Below are 20,648 nucleotides of genomic sequence, written 5' to 3' on the forward strand. Positions count from 1 at the left end.
CTTTGCAGGTTCATGGTACTCAATGATTACTACAACTTTGCCTCAGGACATATTGACCGATTTCGCTTAGGTCAGGGGTCAAAGGTCAATTAGTGCAAAAATCGATAATATGCGAGAGCTGGAGGTGCCTTCGCGCCAAATGCTACTCCTCCTAGGGTTATGGTCGGATGGTCATGAAAATTCACACTAATCGTCTGGAATACATTGTCCACAAACGATCAAGCCGGATTTTCGATTTAGATCTTTGTTCACCCACAGCACCCCCTCAAACTTTGGGGATTTCTAATTTCAAAACGCATTTTCGGTACTTTTCATTCAAATGGATACCGAGTAGTTATCAGTCGACGGAATTGGATGACATTTGATATGCATAATCTTAAGGTGATTCTCAATCTGCTATATGACATCCATTTTGCTCTGTATCTTATAGTTTCCATGCTCCGCGACCCATCACCGCCTACTGGCTTGTACATACTGTATATTGTTGCGGAAATGGCCCTTAGTGTGTTATTAAATATAGGATAAGCCCAGATCCCCCATTAAATGCATGTTTAGCCAGGTTGTTCGGTAATTGGACGTTACATGTGTGTCGGGAGGTGTAGGAGGCTGTTCATTGTTCGTACGGTCGTGGTGTACCGAGAAGTTCTTCTCCTTCCATTTTGCCACGCGGCGTGTTTGAGTTTGGACACTCGAATCCGTTGACATCGGCTTGTGACGAGCCACATTCGTGCCTTTGACACTTTCCTCTCGTCCATGAGGCATCATCAAGTACTCTGTCTTGTCTGCATGTTGTCCGTGTCTTGTCTGCATGTTTTCTAAGGTTTATCTCGCTAGGGTTCCCTTTGAAATCTGTAATCCGTAGCTCCCTAGTTAAGAACGGGTTATAGATTAATTATAACATTGTCGTGAATGCTTTGCTTGTGTTGTGTTCCCCGATGTGTCCCCAATAAATCTGGCTGAGTTATACGAGATTTGCCACCTTGAATTTATTCGTGCCGCGCCGAGGAACGATCCACTCAATTTGGATATAAAACCCAAACGGGCTACGGACTGGCAGATTCTGCTCGGTCTCTGACAAATCCCATCTGTAGCCGGGGTCTGTTCCCCCGGCTGGCAAGGCACAGGTGTATTTTGGTATCGTGATCTGAGGCGCGTAACCCGAGACCTGTGCCAAGCCAGCCGGCGTTGTAACCCCGGAGACGACGGTGCTGTTAAGTGACGCCGAATCTTCAATATTTGGCTGTCAAAAGTAGGGTGTGAATCCCGCCACCGCTGAATCCTAAACAATATATATCTCATGATATCTCAAAAAGTTGTGGACGAGGAATGACAAAACGAGGTGGATTTCAGTTGTTTCGGTGACGAGAACAATCCGATTTGATTTTGATTCAGATCCAGCATGTCAGTGAACGTAAACTGTTTAGCCTGTCAGAGGAATGCACTCTACTGAGTGCTGTTCTACTTTGTTCCGTTTTGCCAAGTGTCGCTCTAGGAGTGATTTTTGCCCCTTGTGCATGAATCAAAAAGTGGGGTTAAGCAATTGGTCACGAACGTAAGTGTCTGCATTTTGTTAAGAGCGTACATCAAAAACTGCTCAACGGAGGAAATTGAAACTTTACCATGTTACATGACCATTTGGTATCGCGCATATTACTTCGATGACGCACACCCCCTTTTGAACTTACGTGGTGAGTTAAACAAAGCCGAATGCCCAGAGATCGAAATAAAATGCAGAAGAGTTGGCTCATACCAAGTCCTTCTCAAGACTGCGCAGGATATGGAATCTATGAACACCATCCAGTTTGTTTAGCATTAAACTCTGTAACTCATTGCTCTTATTGCCCAGATCTCAAGGATCAAATCCCATATACTGTTGGTTTGTGCATTACCTTGTGGGAGAAAATAATTATATTAATGTACTCTCAATTATAATTGTTGCTGGTGCTTTATAAATTTAATTTTTATGCTACAAGTCAAATTGGATGTCAGTGATGCTTTCCTTTACCCAAGAGTCTTTTGACCTAAACGTTGATAAAAGGAATGTCTTGCTATGGAACAAAGTGACCTGGTTGATAACACTGCAACTTTTGCCATGATTATGTCATTCGCTTTTCACCGAGTAGACACGTATTGCAGTTGGAGTTCTTTTGCCTCAGGCGTATCAGCCCCCTCCACTCCCTGCTAAGAACATATAAATGCCAGGAAATGTAATCTTAGTTTCGTGCAAATCATTGTGGATGCTTACATCTCAGTGTTTTGTACTCCATAGTACTATGTTAATAAAATTATCTGATGTAATGTACTTTCCGTTGTGCACAGTGAATTAATTGTGGCTTTCATTTGGGTAACAGGATTTACATCGAGTCAGTTAACAACAAATTTCCAAAACAACCTTCTCATGTCCTTGTTATTCGTGTAAATGTACATCGTTTATCCATTCTCGTCACTCCATGAGCCTTGCTTAATTGCAAAGACAAATTAATAATATGAATGGTGCATTCATCTTATGGAGTTTGCCTGAATGTGAGTGGTATGTAAAATTGGCATTCATCAAATGAACTATTCCTTTGAATGCGAGTCTGCTGTAAATGCCTCCTTCCCTTTCCTGTTTATGGCTTTCATGAGATTATTTCTGCAGGAATATTGACAAGGTAGTGCAGTTTGGGCATGATGGGGGCACATGGAGTTTTATGCTACCCTTTGGTGATCACAGGACTATGAGGTAACTGTGTGCAAGATGTGTCATAGTATTACGGGACGAGTGATTTACAACGCATACCTGCATATGTCTCCATGGAGGACAAACGTCTTTCATCCACGAAGTTGAAGAACTTGAGAGGAGCGTTGTCTCTTTCTCTCATTTTATTACTGCTCGCAGCTCTGCCCTGAAACATGACATCACAAAAGGTAAATATTGAAGTGTTGACCTTTCTAAAACATTAATTTGGATTCATGCAGATAGTATATATACTAGTACGTGCCCGTACGTGCATGCCCATACGTGTGTGGCCATACGTGCAAAAAAAAAACAAAAAACTTTCAAACCGCGTGCCAGAAACAACCACACAGGCTGTTCCTTCGCTCTCGTGTGCCCGTAAGTGCGTGGCCGTACATGCAAAGCAAAAAAAAAATTTTTTTGTTTCAAACAAACACACAGGCCGTTCTTTCACGCTCGTAAACGACGACTGGGTTGGGGCATTGTGTTTATCTATAAATGCGCATAAGAAATCGAGAAATTATTAGAATACAGTAAGTCATCACTATCCGGAAGTGGTGCGTGCCCGTGCGGAATGTTCACATGCATTTCACGAATTATCGCTTGCATTGAAGTAACAACTGCTGTGATACTTACACACACACAGAGTTGATTAAAATCAAAATTAAAATCAAGTTTACCTCCCTGTCTTTGCTTGCCATGACATTCGCTGCCATTGACCATTGCCACTCCTACGCCACGGTAACTAAATGGTGCCCTTTCCCCATTGGCCATGCCTACGCAGCAACGTGTCTTGTCATTGGTTTGGTAAATATATATATATATATATATATATATATATATATATATATATATATATATATATATATATATATATATATATATATGCTTACACATTGTCTCAGGTCGCTCACCTGTGCATTTATTTATATTCATTTATTTATATTTTAATTTATGGAAGGTTTCCGATGGTTCTGTGTTTTTTTCCCGGTGTAATGGCTTTAATATCTTTTGGTGCGCAAAATTTCAGCTTTCTACGTCACCCAAAAGTTTCCGAACGTTAATATCAGTGAGTGGTTAGGAAGAGCTTTATATATTTGATTTGCTTGCATCATGGTGCAATGATGCGATATATCTTTTATTTTTTTGCTAACGAAGGACACGGAAGAGATTCACAAAAAGCCAGAAGTTTGCAGGACAGTACCTTAAATGAAGATGTAAAACAGCCGAGTATAGGGTGTACAAATAAAGAAGGCTTCTGATGCTGATTATGATGTACCATTGTCCGCTACAATGTGGGTTATGTGCCATTGTCTGCTACAAGAGTGTGGGTGCTACCGAAACAGTTTCTTGGCAGTGGTTACACTGGGTGGTTTGTCATTACCTTACTAGCAGCAGTTAAAACAGGAATTTGTCATTTGTTTAGGGTGCCGGTGATTGCCCGTTTACGCTTCGTAAAGGACACCGTTGGGTCTTTAACATCCACCAACTAATGTTGGCAGAGTGGACACCCAGTTTAAGGTCAATCCGAGGGACGGCACACATTGATGAATCACCCTCCCTGTGAAACACCAGGATGACAGTTTATAACTGGGTCGGGATTCAAACCCAGGCTCGTCAGCTTTGATTAAAGTATGCGTACCTCTCGGCTATCTTGCCAGCTTAAACAAGGTTAGTGAGTAAAAAGAGTCCATGGCTGTGAACAGGTGTTTTTATATAATCTGTCTGAGAGCACTTTCAGAACCTGGAGTTAGTGTAGGTGGGACTACATGTATTTATATGGAGGATATCCATAGGCTGAGGAAAAGGGTGATTAAATCATGGAGACAAGTGAAACATATGGACTTGGGGAGGTCGAATGTAAGATAACAAAGGGGATATAAGACTGGACATGGAGTAAGTGAACACTGACAAGTGGATGACCTTTTTCAACAGTGGAAGAGTTGCAGGTGGACTGCCTTGGCCTATTTTGGACTGCGGTGTTCACTTCCACCATGTTGCTTCCATCCCTATCAACATGATAAATTGAATTCTCCCCCATGTGAAAAACGTAACAGATAATTATCAGAAACCTGTTGCACAAGTTCACTTCAAATATGCAAGAAAATTCCCAAAATTTATCTATTTCCTGATGACTTCACCCTCTACCGTGACATCCTTTGTAGTTCCGATAGGCAGGTAGCAGCCTCTTCCCTCTCTTCAGACCTTGAGGAAAAAAAAAAATCACAAACTGGTCAAATACCTGAAATATGCCGTTGAATCCTGACAAATCTCACACTTTCACTCGCTCTCTCTCAGAAAGGATCGTCTGGCAAACCCTCCTGTCTACTTTGTTGAAAATCCACTTAAGGAAGTTCAGTCACTCAAATTAGTGGGTGTCAGCCATGATATTATTTGGGCAAACCACATTTAAAAGTTGACCAGCAAAGCCAGTCGTTGACTGACTGTTCAGGTGTGCCAAGGAATGAATGATGGATGATGTACAAAGTCCTTCCTCGGCACACCTGAACTCCTATCCACCGCCAGGGCCTTCATCCACAGCTTGATGGAGAACTGTTCTACCCTCGGGGCTGTCTCCACTGCCTCACATCTTGCTCAGATTGACGTTGGGGAAAACAAGACCTTCAAGATTATTGAAACGCCTGCGATAAAGCTGAGTCTATGGGTGTATCACATCGCCATTGCAGACAGGTCGGTGGTCTCGCTGTCTTCTACCACTTACTTTCTGGTCTTGCAACCTCTGCTCTTTCCTTGCTTTGTCCCCACCCCCCCCAACCAACCAACAGGTTTCTGCAGGGCACATGTAGTCCACCATCAATCAACCCCCTTCTGGTAAAACTACCTAAATCCAGGAACACTCATTTGTTCCTCTTTTCCATTACTCCATCCAAGTCGCCCACATCATCATCCACGAACTAGTGAACAATTGCGTCACGAGCTCTTGGTTTAACATTTTACCGATTTAACCGTTGATATGCAGACGCAGCTACCATTCGATGATTCAGATCTATCAACTTGTGTGGATTTGAACAAGTATCCTTAAGCTCCATGTGGGAGGAGGCATTGTACCACTGCGTTTAACTCCCAAGAAAGTTTCCTTAACATACCTGCACGTTTATCTCATAGTCTCTTCCAGGCACAAAGCGGTTAGAATCGGCCTGCCACAGCTTGTCCACGATATCGTCCAGGTGTTCCTGCGAAAGGGACCTGCAAAAGAGGGTCACGTATTTCCCAAAGTCTACTTTAAATATCCTCGAGGTATTACGTGTCCCAGTTGGTGCACGTGAGGTGCTAACAAGAAAGGGACAAACAAATTTAAAATATTTGAGACTCATTGTATTGCTATCATCAGTTATTTTTCTTCTTTTGGAAAACAGCACGATGGCTGCGAGTGGCATCATTGCCTGTGGATGTGGCTATGTCACTGATGCAACAACGCCTCCTGTAGGTTAGGGCAGGAATTTTGGAATTTGTTCAGTGTGCCAGCGATCGATCGCCTACTGTTCACGAAGGACATCGTGGGGTCTTTCACATCCACCAACTAATGCCGGCACATGGGTCGCCCAATTTTGATGCCTCACCTGCCTGTGAGACACCATAATAGCAGTTTGGAGCGAGGTTGAGATTCAAACCCAGGCAAGATAGCTCAGAGACGCATGTGCATACTTCTAAACCTTCCACCCAGTCCTGAAAAGACAATAATTGTACTCCACTCACTACCCAACAGTAAATAAATACATGAAACTACCAAAATCAGATCGATTGTGTTCCAGAATCCATTCGAGCCATATTGAAATTCCATTGCAGAGAGAGAGAGTGTCGATGTAAAAAAGAGATGCGTCAAAATCTTTATAAAGCAGAAACAATGAAAGTAAGATGTGAAACGGAGGATGTCGATACCCTGACATGATGAAGATGTCACGATGAGGGAATCCAAAAGGTAACGAAGGTGTAGATATACAACCTGACACCAGCCTGATCGCTTCGCCACTCGGAATGCCTGGCAATTTGAAATAAGCAAAAGTTCAACCTGAACTCCAGGTAAACAGGTAGAGCAATTATCTCCACTTTGCAGTTTAAAAACCTCTGATGTCTTAAATCTGCGAAATAACTTTCCCCAACATTCTTCGATGGGACGTACACGTAATTGATCCGTTTAGTTTGTGCGTAATGCCCGGATTTGTCATCGTAAACCGTTCGTGTCGAGCAAACTCGCATTGCATCTTTCGTATCTTCACAGTAATTCCGCGTTGTTTGGCTTAGCGGTTCCAATTATACAGGGTGGAGAAACGAATCATTTAATTGCTGGGATCGGTTCGCCGCCCAGCTTGTGGGGATTGCCCCATTTCAATCACTAACCAAACTAACTCTGGTCCTGAAGATGTTGCGTACGCACAATCCAAAACATTGATTCCACAGCGGAGTCCCTGAATAAGCGCTCCGACATCAGATTTCTCCGACAACGCAGTCTTTTATACCACATGCATTCAGACTGCAAGAGATGAAAAATTCAGATTGTTTCCCCCTTTGGGTTTTGTTTTGGGGTTGGCAGAACTTGCAGATGTTTGAGCTGAGGTGGTCGGTGAGTTTAGTCATAACACTGCAGGGTGCGGTTATGCTTTCACCCTTGTCTGTTTGTCTGTCTGTCTGTCTGTGAGCATGATATCTCAAAAGGCTATGGACGGATTCCGCCGAAACTTGGTGAGCATTTCGGGTGTGTGACAACGACGAATCAATTCGATTTTGGTGAAGATCTGGAAGTGATTCTTCACCATTGAGAGATGGGGCCAGAAACAACAAATAGCATTATATTTACCTCTGCCACCGAAGGTGAAGGAGGTTATGTTTTCACCCCTTTCTGTCTGTTTGTTACTTGCAAAATCGAAGATTTTTCCAAGTATATTGGTCAGTCCATTTTGTTATTCTGTCTGTCTGTTTGTTTGTATGCCCTGTGTTGGCTAAATAGCTGGAGTGGTGGGCTTGGGATCCGAGCATCCTGAGTTCAAATCCCACTCAGCTGTTTGAATTAATACCAGGTGGGGTTGACTCTGCCTGTCATCTTTCCAAGGTTGGCAAAATGAGTGCCAACTTGCTGGTATCCTGTGACGGAGTGGCGACCCGTCCAGGATTTTGCCCAATAGCCAAGGAGACCGCTTTGGCAGCACCGACGCTCTGCACAGAGTACGGTCCCGATGGATAGATGGTTTGATTGTCTGTTTGTTTATTGCCCACGGGTCACAATCTTAAACCAATCTTCATGAAACTTCACCACATGGTGGAGTTTGTCAAAAGGAAGAAGCTTATTGTTTGAGATCACAAGGTCAACAACTTAGGTGAGATTTCTAAAATCCTCAATTTTCATCCAAATGACTTGAAGAAAACACAAGTCAGGCTCAGCTGGCTACTACTTTGAACATTCAAAATAGCTTTATAGGCTTCAGTGTTCACATAAGCTACAAGTCTTAAAAACCAGAGTTCTAAGAATACCTTACCCTGTGCTGTCTTGAGAAACAAGGACATATGCCGGGTCTATGAGCAGCATATTTGTTTGGTCGTGATGACCTAAAATGCCGTAATATTTTGTCCAAGTACCGCTAATAGTGGAGCAGCAGGGGCCAGAAAAGAGGCTTATTTAGTGAGATACCCACACCAGCAGTACCACATTTTCTAATGTGGTTATTATTGACCACCTACTATCCCTGTACATGAAAACCAATGATGCCAGTCTGGGAAATGGTAGCATTCTGAGAAATAGGTCAATTAAGGTCGTTGACCCCTGAATTTGGCAATATTTACTAAAACTGAAGATTGCAGACAGGACAGACAGACAGGACAGACAGAGAGAGAGAGACAGACAGAGAGACAGACAGCAGCGAAGCAATTGCTTAACCCAGCTTTTCATTTAAGATGCACAGGGTAAAAATGCTACAGATGATACGATGCTGAGGCTGGAAGCTACTGAAAGTGTAAGTTTAATTGTTCGATACACCGTGGCGCGTTAGGGATTGTCGGAGACTGTCATACAAGACCCCAAGATGTATAATTGTTGCAGATAACTTGTCAAAAAAGAAGAACATGTTCAACTTTGATGATTATTGCCGATTCACCTGAAAATCTAGTTGACGACGATCGCCAACCGTCGCACATTACACGATTATCAAAATTGTAACCGACTAAAGCCATCACCGACAATGTTGTTGCATTGCGTCGGATAGTGCACGGTGACCCTTAGGGATGGAATCACATTCCTTAAAGACCTAAACTTGATGAAGCTCCAAACAAGAATGTTCTCTTCACCTTGTCTGCAGGTCCACATTCGACATTTGTCTGTCTTTGTGTAGAGATTTGTTATTCTAGTTCATAGACTAAATTGGTTCCTGATTGGACTAAAAAAAAAAAGTTTACTTCAAAGTTGTTGGCATCCTATTAAGTTTTTATCTGTGCTATACTCCTGAGTTGCACAAAATGTTCAGGTGGAACACTTTTGGGATTTGAAAAGGATTTCAAACTTCTCACACTTGCAGGTTAAAGACATAAATACTGGGAAATGCATTCGGTTGAATCTTTTTTAATTGTTCACAGTTGGCACTAAACATGCCAATCCGGCAACCTGCTCGATTCAAGCCTGTGCTTGGACAAAAATGGTGTTTTGCTGCGTTTTTATATGTCTGTATGTATGTATATATTGTGTACATTGGTGAGGTTCGTATGAGAGCGAACACACAACGCACAGCAAGGGTGGCATGAGACAAGAGCGGTGGGAGAGGGCAGGACAAAACAATGGGGAACAGAGACATTAAGAGATTTGTGGAAGGGAGAGGGATGGGCCAGAGAGCATGTGGTAAACAAGATGGACACTACAGGGACTTTCAGGAAGGAAAGCAGGGAATTTGAAGGAGATGGGCTTGGGGTGGATTAACGGGGGTAGAAAAGATCGAGGATTTGGATGGGGGATGATAAGAGTTGGTGGGGAACAGCTGTTTTGAAGGCCTGGAGGGAAGAATGGGATTGAAGAGAGTGTGGGAGTTTATTCCAAAGGCAGGGAAAAAAGAAGAATGAAACATTGAAGGTGAGCAGCATTTACTGGGAATTGTCCAATTATCTTCACCACCGAAGGTTATGTTTTCACCCTGGTTTGTCTCCTTGTCTGTATGCGAGCAGGATATCTCAAAAAGTTGTGGACGGATTCGGACAAAACTTGGTGGATAGGTTCGGTGTGTGACAACAACGAACTGATTCGATTTTAGTGAAGAATCCGGATATTAGAATTTTAAAAAGTGATTCTTCACCATTGAGAGCGATAGGGCTAAAAATGATAAAGGCCACAATATCTCAAAATGATGTGGACCAATTGAGTGGGTCACAAGAACAAGCAGATTTGATTTTCGTTAAGCCTGGGTACAGATCCCTCCTATTAGTGGGATACAAAAGGTAAACTATTCAGCCTGGCAGAGGTATGTGTTCTACCAAGTGCCGTTCTCGTGTATCTCTTGTGCTCTTCGACATGTTGCCAATAACAAGCTGAAGTTTAATTTTTGCAAACGCAGCGTCTGCCTACTCCTGGTACTTGCTTTGCATTAAACGGACTATCCACACTTTACCTGTGCTCCATTTTACTTAAGCACAGAGTTATGAGAGTAACACAACCTGGCTGCTCTCACAACTTTCCTTGCTGTGAATTTAAAGTGTGCTGGCCAGATGGTCTACAGGTATGCCAACTCACCTCTGAACCATCTACCTTTAGTTTGAATGTTGTTCCAGCTATAAACTGCCATCCTGGTGTTTCACAGGCAAAGTGATTCTTCAATGTGTGAACCATCCCTCATGTGGTCGTTAAACAGGGGAGTGGTCCCATCTGCTCGCATTAATTGGTGGACATTATTAAATATCCCACACTATCCTTTGCAAAGAGCATCCAAGTTATCGCCAGCTCCCTGGCCAAGTCTCTGCAAACTCAGTGGAATATCCTGTGTCGGAATGGTGACCCAACCAGGATTGCAACCCAAGGCAAGAAACTGACTCGGCACAACCGACGATCTGCATAGAGCATCGTGCTCCGATAAGATTACGAGTTTAGTCACAAAAGGGTCTTGGGAGACCTATGTTCTAAAGGTTGCGACAGACTCAAATTGCAACCTTATTGGGAAGGCAAATGTGTTCCTCACCTTGAGACTGCTTCAGAGCAACTTACTCTGTTAAATATGGCGGCATCTTGCATCATGATCAACAGCAAACCAATGGCCACCAGAAACAAACGGCAGCCAAAACCAACAATTGGATTATAATGTTTATTTACATATTTCACAGCAATAATGTATTATAGTTCCTAATATGTACACAATAGCAATGAAGGATTCTTTTCATCTCCTCCAATATTAACAACGCACTACCTACAATAACAAAGCATAAATGGCTGAATGACTGTCCTTGATAAACGTTTCCCATTGACCTTTAAAATATCTGTAAGGAATCATGATCTTCGATGTCTCACGCAATTTATTTTACAACTGGATTTTCAGGTGCTGATTGGGAATCAGGTGGAGGAACGCAGGGCCGTGGAGGGAACAGGTGAACATGAAAACGGTCACGTTGCTGTGCATTGGCATCCAATGGGGGAGGGTTCCAAACATGACTCAATGGTTGCTGTACAGGTTTATTTGGATTTTGGTCGTCCATTTCTTCGGAGGTTTTGCAGATCATGTAAAACGTTGAATTTGGCAAGGAATAACACTGCGGTGGTTTTGAGCTTTGGTGCTGAACTCGAGTCGAAAATCTCGCTTCAGATGTTGATGTAGGCCCTATTTTTGGCCTCGTAAAATATGGAGAAAGGACCTGGAGGCTGCTGGCCTTGCAGTGGCAGTTCAGCAAGATTGGGTAGGCAGCATGAAGGTGACCACCCAGTCGTTGTACAATCAAGCGAAGATGGCGGTCACGTAGTCTGATGGTGTAAGACGAATGAGGGAGAGTTGGTTCGAGCAGGAAGAACAGTGTGTATAGGGCCACCTCAAACTCTGGGCTTGTGCCCAAAAAGATGGCGCCCACAGGCCTCTGAGAACCAGCCCAGCAGAAATCGAGAGCAATCAAAGAGTCGTCGGGTCCACGAGGAACTGGCTAGAGGCAAAGCCAAATACACTGTTTGTTTCATTATTTACAAACTTCATGCATTAAAGTGTTTCTATGACAATGTTGACCTTCATATTGCAAGGGGAACTATCCATAAAGGCTATCGGCATCATTTAGGGCCTATCACGATACTTGCACTACCCAGATCAAAGTCCACCGAGAGCTCAAGCTCTCCTGGAAAAAAAAAGGATGATTATTTTGTAATTGCTGAAAACTTCCTCCAAAACCGCTCATTGTTCAGAAGGAGTATGGAAATGAAGAAACTTACCTGGTGCTGCAAGCTGCTGTAGGAAATGGCTCCTTTCCTCTCCTGTCTGCATATCTGGAGCCAGTTATGCAGCGGAATTACGTGTCCAGCGTGAGTCTTTCCAACAAACACCGACTCAAAACCAGAGCACATGAAGCTGCAATGGTTCAGAGAAAAACGTCTAAACCAGAAAATGTACTTTTGTGCTCGTTTGCCCAGTTGTTTCAGTCTACCAACTTATCTTTATCATCAAACTTTCATCTAACACTACACAATACGCTTAACACCAACATTGGCACAGGCCACCATCAACAGCAACTCAAAGGCATCACCCAACCATCTCAGCATGTCCACCCCAAAGTTTAACATGCTTGCTGATCCTCTATACCCCTTGTCCTGCTATCAAAATGATAAATATGCAAGGAAATATCAATGTTTCATGATGCTGCAATCCAGACTTAAATACCATATATACCGTGTTAATTTGTCTGTGGCTTCGAAAAGTCTGTTGATCCTTTCTTCTCCGATTGGAGAGTTCATAGAACACCTTACCCTGCACAGTCTTGAGAAAAAGGATTTGGGAAGAGTCTTTTAAACTCTTGCTTTTCTTTTCCAAGCATGATCTATGTTTGTTTTGATTGTGAACCTTGCACGACGGGTGTGATGGTGAAGATGACGAAGCCGATGGGTCAAACGGAACAGTCCAGAGCAGACGATGTTCCACCGAGATGAATTTTTCAGCCATCAAGGATTATCCCATGCATTTACACAATTACAGAACTTCTGCCACCAACTCTTCTTGGACAAACTGACGATTTTGGAGCAATATTTGATTAAAAGATGCACCAAACAAACAGCGATACGCACCACCATATTTGTCAGAATCTCAAACAGTTATTATGCTGCACTCAGGGTATTAATATTTTGTCCAAGTACTGCTAAACGGAAGGGTTTTTGAAAGTGCAAAAGACGATTTGTGTTCTATGGTGTTGAAGTATATAGTTCAATTTAAATAAAACTAGTACGTGCCCGTTAAAAAAAAAATAATTAAAAAAATATTCAAACCGCGATCAAGAAACAACAACCACACAGGCCATTCCATCGCTCTTGCGTGCCCATACGTGCGTGGCCTGGAAGTTCGCATATCACAGTCACGGTTATTCGCAATTTAGGTTTTAATGGCCAATTATTCAATTAGCGCCAACGTATTTTGCCTTTTCGCAATGTCATCGCAAGGAAAAACACAAAGAGAAGAGAAGAGAAAAAAAATTACTTCCTGCTTCGGAGCATACCAACTCACTCTGATGTTACCGAAATTTATACACCGTCTAATAGGAAAACGATCATAACTTGGGGCATTGTTTTTATCTATAAATGCGCATAAGAAATAGAGAAATTATTAGAATACCTGAAGTCATCACTCTCTGGAAGTCCGTACGTTGTAACCCGTAATGGGGAATGCGGCTGAGGTTCCCTTCCCCCATCGGCCACGCCCACACAGCAATGTGTCTTGTCATTGGTTGGTAAATAAATGGCCATAACTTGGGAAGCACTTGTCCGATTAATATCAAACCTTGAAAATGCACATCCTCAGGTCCCCAGCAATATATCTGGCAAGTTTCAATTAGATCGGACCAGTGGTTGTCGAGAAACAGCGGTCACAGACATACACACACACACACACACACACACACACACACACACACACACACACACACACACACACACACACACACACACACACACACACACACACACACACACACACACACACACACACACACACACACACACACAAACATTGCTGGAATTATAGATAGATAAAGATTTTAAAGGTTGTGGGAAAAAATATATTTTGGAAGTTTACCACCATTGCTGCAGTATCTTATACAACACCTTATTAAACACATTACATTCGTTCTCCATGTCTGTTGTTTGTGTCCATTATGACATCCTTAACCCTTAGATGCATAAGTGGGTAAAAAATGACCTAGTTTGACTGTTTTCTTGCAATATCTTTTTGCACTCATGCATCTAAGGGTTAAAAACAGTAAGCTTCCTGTTTGGAATGATTTATCGCCAGACAGGCAGAAAGAGTAAAAAAAAATTATCTCAACTCTCTGGGCATGTGTGATCAGGACGGATTCAGAGCCAAAGTGAACCCTGGTGTTGGCTCAGTGGTTCGGGTGGCGGCTTGGGATCCAAGGGTCTTGAGTTCAAGCCCCATTGGCCGCTGAATTAATACACCAGGGGGTTGACTCAGCCTGTCATCCTTCCGAGGTCGGCGAAATGAGTACTCGTTCCAGTGTGTGTACTGGTGGAGGGGCACTGCATCAGCGACACAGTCGCGCTTCAAGAAATGATAGCTACCCCGGCAGCCAAGCTGCCATACGACTACCACCACCAGAGCCACAGTCGTGTTAAACTGCAGGTTCGTTTTCCGATTCATGTTAAAATACTGCATAGCATGCAATTGAAATTAAGTTGTTCCTCAATCATAAATGACATTTGTAGACCGACTAGAGAGGTAGAAGTGAACCGATTCCTTCACCCTGCTTTTCGCTTTGTGTGTGTGTGTGTGGGGGTAATTCTTTTATTTATTTGTTTGGAGTCTGTGGCTGCTTGGCTGCATCATTTTATCGAGTTGTGTCTGTGCCGCCCCCATTACCAGCCAGCTGGTACTCATTTTGCTAACCTCTGAAGGATGACTGGTTAAGCAGGCTTAGTCAACCCACCCGGTGTTATTTCAACGATACGATGCCTGGTGTTGGCTTAGTGGTTAGGGTGGTGGCTTCGGATACTAAGATCCTGAGTTCGAGCCCTGTTGGCCACTGAATTAACACCAGGGGGTTGACTCAGCCTGTCATCCTTCTGAGGTCAGCAAAATGAGCACCAGTATACTGGTAATAGGGGCACTGCATCAGCTGCATAGCCGTTCCCCTAACCAATGATGCAATCGCAGCCAAAAAGGCAGCACACGATGGGAATGGAACGACAGGGGCTTTAACTCAAGACCTTAAGATATTAAGCCAGCCACCTTAACCGTTAAGCCAACACCAGACTTGCACAGAGTAATGAAAACAGCAATGATTTATCCAGTCTTTCATCATAATTAAAATCTGACAGAACTGGAACCATTTTTCTGATTCTTTCTGGAAACCTCCTCTCATCTAGCTACATTGTCACATCTACTAATATCCTTGTTATTTATGTAAAATCGACTGACATCTCAGGGAATTCTCTTGCATGTAATATATGAACCATGTTAGGCAAACCAGCGGAAAGCTTTCCCACCTAAGGGGAGGCCCAATGCGGTAGAGCCAGAACCAGATATTGAAGAGCCGCCGCCGAAACACCCTGATGTTGGAAGACGCCAAGTGATGCTGGGATAGAAAATGGTGGACAATCTGCAAAAAAGAACAGAACAAGTGGAAAAGAAAACACATGACAGAGCAGGTACAGGATACAGAATGATCCTTATGACCAAAAGCACAAAAGAAAATCAAGGTCTTGAAGTCCCTTTTTGGCTGATATTGCTCGGGCTGTGCTCATTTTGCCAACCTCTGAAGTTGGTTGGCTTCTACCAGTCAAAAGTTTTATAACACCCCCATTTTCCACTTTTTTATGGAAATTTTAGCAGTTTAATGTTTCAATGTACTCTGAAATTAAAGACGAGAACAAATAAACAATTGCAGATAAAAAAGAAATCATGGAATCATTTTATTGAACAAAATTTAATCTAAATTTTTGACTCATCAAAGTAGCCACCTTTTGCAGATATAACAGCCGAACATACTCGTGCCATTCTTTCTACAATGGAAATCAAATATTGTTTGGAAAGTTCTTCCCAACACTGTTGCAGAAGTTCCCACAAATGTGTTGCACTTGTCGGTTGCTTTGCTTTCACCCTTCTGTCCAGTTCATCCCAAACCAGCTCGATGGTGTTTAAGTCTGGAGACTGTGCTGGCCATTCCATGATTTGAAGCCTACCGTCTTGTTCTTTTCTTCTAAGATAGTTCTGACATAGCCTGGAGGTGTGTTTTGGGTCGTTATCTCGCTGTAGGATGAACCCCCTGACCAACTCGGCGTGGACCAGAGGATATTGCATGGTGCTACAAAATTTGGTGTCACACACTGAGGAACCATCCCTTTGCCTACTCGCCGGCGTACAAAAACCCTGCATGATGAACCGAAGATTTCAAATTTTGATTCATCGGTCCATAAGACCTTCTTCCAGTTTTCAGTAGTCCACTGGCGGTGCTTCATAGCCCAGGCAAGCTTGTTTTTCTTATTTTGTCATATTTGCAATGGCTTTCTTACTGCCACTCGACCTGTCAAACCTGCAGCTCGAAGTCTTCTCTTCACAGTTGAAACTGAGACGTCCTTACTTCGACCAATGTTAAGCTATGCTTGAAGCTGCTGTCCTATGAGCCACCTATCACGCAAGCTGTTGACTCTCAGAAACTTGTCTTCTGATTGTGTTGTGGCTTTGGGTCTGCCAGACCTCTTCCTGTCAGAGTTTCCTCCAGTTTCCAAGTGCCTTTTGATGGTGTGGGAAACTGTACTCACTGACTCACTTCTTTGCAATTTCTCTAAAAGAAAGACCTGCACTTTTAAGGGTTATAACGGTCTGTCTGTCTTCCTTTGTTAATTGTCTTTTTCTCGCCATTAATATGATAGCAATACACTACTTTCTGCAGTGCAATATTGTCCAAATAATGCTTCAGTGGGTGTAGCAACACAGTCTGTTCCAACACTGCTTTTATACAGACAGAGGGTTTGTAACTAATCAACAAAAGTTGGGACACCTGTAGGAATTGTTTGCATCAACTTTTAAGGCTTAATTTACTTCCATTGCTGCAGAACAGCTGCAGTTCCTAACGCATTACTTGTTCCCTGAAAAGGGCCTTTTTTAACAACTCTGAAATTTACATTATTTTTCAGTTTTTGGTAACCTCAACTTTTTTTTAACCTCTGGCAGTTTATCGCTTATCTTTGTACCATTTTAGTTTATTCACTGGACTTGAACTGCTTAAATTTCAGTAAAAATTGAAAAATGGGGGTGTTCTAAAACTTTTGAACGGTCGTGTTTCTGAAAACACAAGATGTTTAGGGAATGAATTGTGAATGAATAATTAATCGAATCTTTGCATCGGTCTGTTCATAAAATCATTGAAGGAGAAGCTCACCTTCAGAACGTTTGTTTCGAGGAGACCATCGAGGAATGATTCAATATCACACTTCTCCTTCATCGATCTCCTTTCTGGACACGACGTCGGCCTTTCGAAGTTGTCCAGCAAGGTCAGGAAATCTGCAAAAGTTTTTTTTACTGTTACGTACATGGGATGTCAGCAATCAGCATCATAATATGCTCTTCATCACCGAAGGGTTACCTTTTGAGTGAGAAAGTTTCATAATTCCTTGTGACGTAACAAGTCGTGAAAACTGACTGGGAACTTACACAGAAAGGTGTGTGCCGAGTCTTCCTGGCACAGGTGCATTCCTTCAGTGCAGGGAAAACCTTTTGACTCCACTTGCATTCAGGAAATGACACAATACAGTGAACTCACTAATTTCAACAGATTACACGCTGAAGATCACAACCTGTCTGTGTCACACCCGTTACACCAACAATATAGTTTGTAGATGAAATAGCGCCACCTTTGGTGGTAACCACCAGTATGACAAATCAACTTTCTTGATCTTACCTCCACCAACGAAGGTGGGTGGAGGTGATGTTTTCACCCCTGTCTGTCTCTCTGTAAACAGGATATCCCAAAACGTTGTGGATGGATTCAGATGAAATTTAGGGGATGAGTTGAGTGGGTGACAAGAACAAGCTGATTCGATTTTGGAGGTCTGGATCCAGATCGGCCTATCACTGGAATACAAAACGTAAACTGTTCAGCCTGATGGAGGTATGCACTCCACCGAGTGTCTTATAGTTCATGATACAATGGAAAATCCTCAAAATTGTGATATGGAGTAAGATATGTTGCGATCAATATAATCTCTTTCAAAAAATGACAAAACATTTTTTTTTTGTCAAAAAACCTGCAGTGCATTGCCCAGCAAAGGTAGGCTGAGATGGGTATTCCTACCAGGATAGCCAAGAGGTCCACACACTCGCCTCTACACTCCCTAACATGGGTTTAATCTTGATCCAGTTAAAAACAGTAATGTCGGAGTTTCACAGACAGGGTGAGACATCAATGTGTGTGGCGTCCCCCATATTGACGATAAACTGGGCGTCCTGTCTGCGGGAATTAGTTGGTGGACGTTAAAGACCCCATGGTGTTCTTCGCGAAGAGTATGGGAGCTGTTGCCGGCACCCTGAACAAATTACAAATTTCTGCAGCAACTACTGCTGCAAGGGCAATGGCAAACCACACAATATAACGTTTACATATAAACTGCTTTGGCAGTACTGAGCCTACCTCGAAGCAGAACACCTGGATATGAATATGAAAGTAAATATATATATATATATATATATACATATATATATATATATATATATATATATATATATATATATATATATATATATACATATACATACACACACGAGAGTTATGGTGAGTTATCCTAGCTGTTATGGTGAGCATCGCCGTGGATTAAGTCTCACAGGGTAAAACCGTAGGTTGGTGTTGGCTTTTTTTTTTGTACACCTTGTCGAGGCTCATATGAGAGCGAACACACAACGCACAGCAAGGGGGCATGAGATAAGAGGGGCAGGAGTGGGAAGGACAAAACAGTGGGGAACAGAGACATTAGGGGATCTGTGGAAGGGAGAGGGATGGGACGGGGAACACGGGGAATAGAAGATGGACATTACAAGGACTTTCAGGAAGGAAATCAGGGAATTTGAAAGAGGTGGGCTTGGCGTGGATTAACGGGGGTAGAAAAGATCAAGGATTTGGATGGGGGATGATAAGAGGTGGTGGTGAACAGCTGTTTTGAAGGCCTGGAGGGAAGAATGGGATTTAATCGAGTGAGGGAGTTTATTCTAAAGGTGGGGAAATAGAGGAATGAAAGAAGGAAGGTGAGCAGTGATTCGTGATTTTGGTCGTTTCACCAGAAGGGGGTTGTTGAGAGAGTGTGGGGGATTGCAGAATAGCTAGGGGAGGGGGCCGAATGAGGAGGAGAAAAGGCTCTGTAGTGCTGGGGGAGGGCAGAAGGCAGTTGAGGATTTGAGGAGGTAGAGTGATGAGATGGGGGTGAGAGGGCAGTGGAGGGAGGCAGCTTTGTGGATGAGAGGGGGGGGGACTTTGAGAAGGGTGATGGAAGGGGGGTGAATGGTGGGAGAAGCGTGAGTGGGGAGAGTGGAGGGAGAAAGGTGGGGGGGGAGTTTTTGAGAAAGGTGAGAGGAAGGCTTGGAGGGAGAAGAGTGTGATGGTTGCTTTGAGAGTGAGGGGTGAGAGGAGTGAGTTGGCACTGAAGTTGGAAAAAACGAATGGTTGATGGAAAGTGAACATTCATAGCAAACTGGGTTTTTTTTTAAAGTTTTAGGTCAGAGATGGGACACAAATTTTGATAGTGGAAATAAAGGTGAATTAAGAGAATGGAGAGAAGAAACGCTGTAACTGTTGGATTTTTGAGGCAAGTATGAAGGAAAGGTCGAATTGAGAGCAGTCTGTTGAAATAGTAGAAGAGTTGTGCATTATGATACAGTAAAGAGTACCACACGTGTGAAAGAGGAAGATGAAGCATTATAAGAGATCGTTTTTATTATTATTATTATTATTATTATTATTATTATTATTATTGTTTAAGAGAGTTTTCATCAGATCAGGTGATGGAAGTGTTGTGGAAAAAATCGTGAGGTGAATTTGGATCGGTAAACACAGGGGGTGGAAGCAGATCACGTGGTTACGGGAGAAGCACGTGGCTCTGGGAGGTATATAGTCCAAAGTGAATTTATTTATTTCAAATAAGGATTGCGTAACATTCGGAAAAGGGAAGGTTGAAGTAAAATCCTGGAAGTCTGTGGTGAATTTGGAACGGCAAACACAGAGTGAAGCTGCTGGGTCGATGAAAAGTACCAGGAAGAGTGGAGAGACACGTGGTCACAGGAGGTGTGTAGATCAAAGGGATACAAGGAAGATTATTGATTTTGATGTATTTTTGAAGAACAGGTAAGATTCGGGAATGGAAGGTTGGAGGAAGAAATCGTGAAGGTAATGGCGAGAGAGGGTCAGCTCAGTAGAATAAAGATGGTGTGCCGGCAGGAGGAGGAAGAAGAAGAATATGAAGAAGAAGAAGAAGGATCACGACTCGTGGTTGTGCAGGGAGAAAGGTAGTTTTTTTGTTTTTTGTTTTGGATTTAAGACAAGAAACCGAGTTTTTAGATTGGGAGGGATGGGGGACGTTAGGAAAGTGGGGAAAATAGGAATTGATGGTAATCAGGAGAGAATACAAGTAAACACGATCGTACACCAAGGGGAGGGAGGGGTAGGCCTCAAGGAACCCGGTAAGACAAGGTCGACAAAAACTCACAAAATAGCATGATTTTTGAAACAAAACCGAACTAGGAACACACAGTAACATGTTGGTGAGAAA

At 42.8% G+C, this 20,648-nt stretch overlaps 1 protein-coding gene across 7 annotated transcripts in view; it reads right to left on the reverse strand.

The window, feature by feature from the left end:
- Nucleotides 1–20,648, reverse strand: part of LOC147025528 (poly(U)-specific endoribonuclease-like) — a 106,339-nt gene that overhangs the window by 49,980 nt on the left and 35,711 nt on the right. For 4 of the 7 annotated variants that reach the window (XM_085886551.1, XM_085886550.1, XM_085886549.1 and 1 more), the window contains 4 exons: nucleotides 17,276–17,397; nucleotides 15,381–15,493; nucleotides 12,108–12,243; nucleotides 2,780–2,885 (listed from right to left, as the gene is read on the reverse strand). In XM_085886551.1, the coding sequence (XP_085742677.1) occupies nucleotides 2,780–2,885; nucleotides 12,108–12,243; nucleotides 15,381–15,493; nucleotides 17,276–17,397 (477 nt within the window). Of the gene's footprint in view, nucleotides 1–2,779; nucleotides 2,886–5,823; nucleotides 5,924–11,001; nucleotides 11,828–12,107; nucleotides 12,244–15,380; nucleotides 15,494–17,275; nucleotides 17,398–17,547; nucleotides 17,879–20,648 lie in introns of those variants that run through there. The other 3 variants (XM_085886548.1, XM_085886547.1, XM_085886552.1) reach the window with 3 other exon arrangements.

Source organism: Eptatretus burgeri, chromosome 6 (genome assembly GCF_056783735.1).
Source record: "Eptatretus burgeri isolate ZD-2024b chromosome 6, Ebu_testis_v1, whole genome shotgun sequence".
Classification (NCBI taxonomy): domain Eukaryota; kingdom Metazoa; phylum Chordata; class Myxini; order Myxiniformes; family Myxinidae; genus Eptatretus; species Eptatretus burgeri.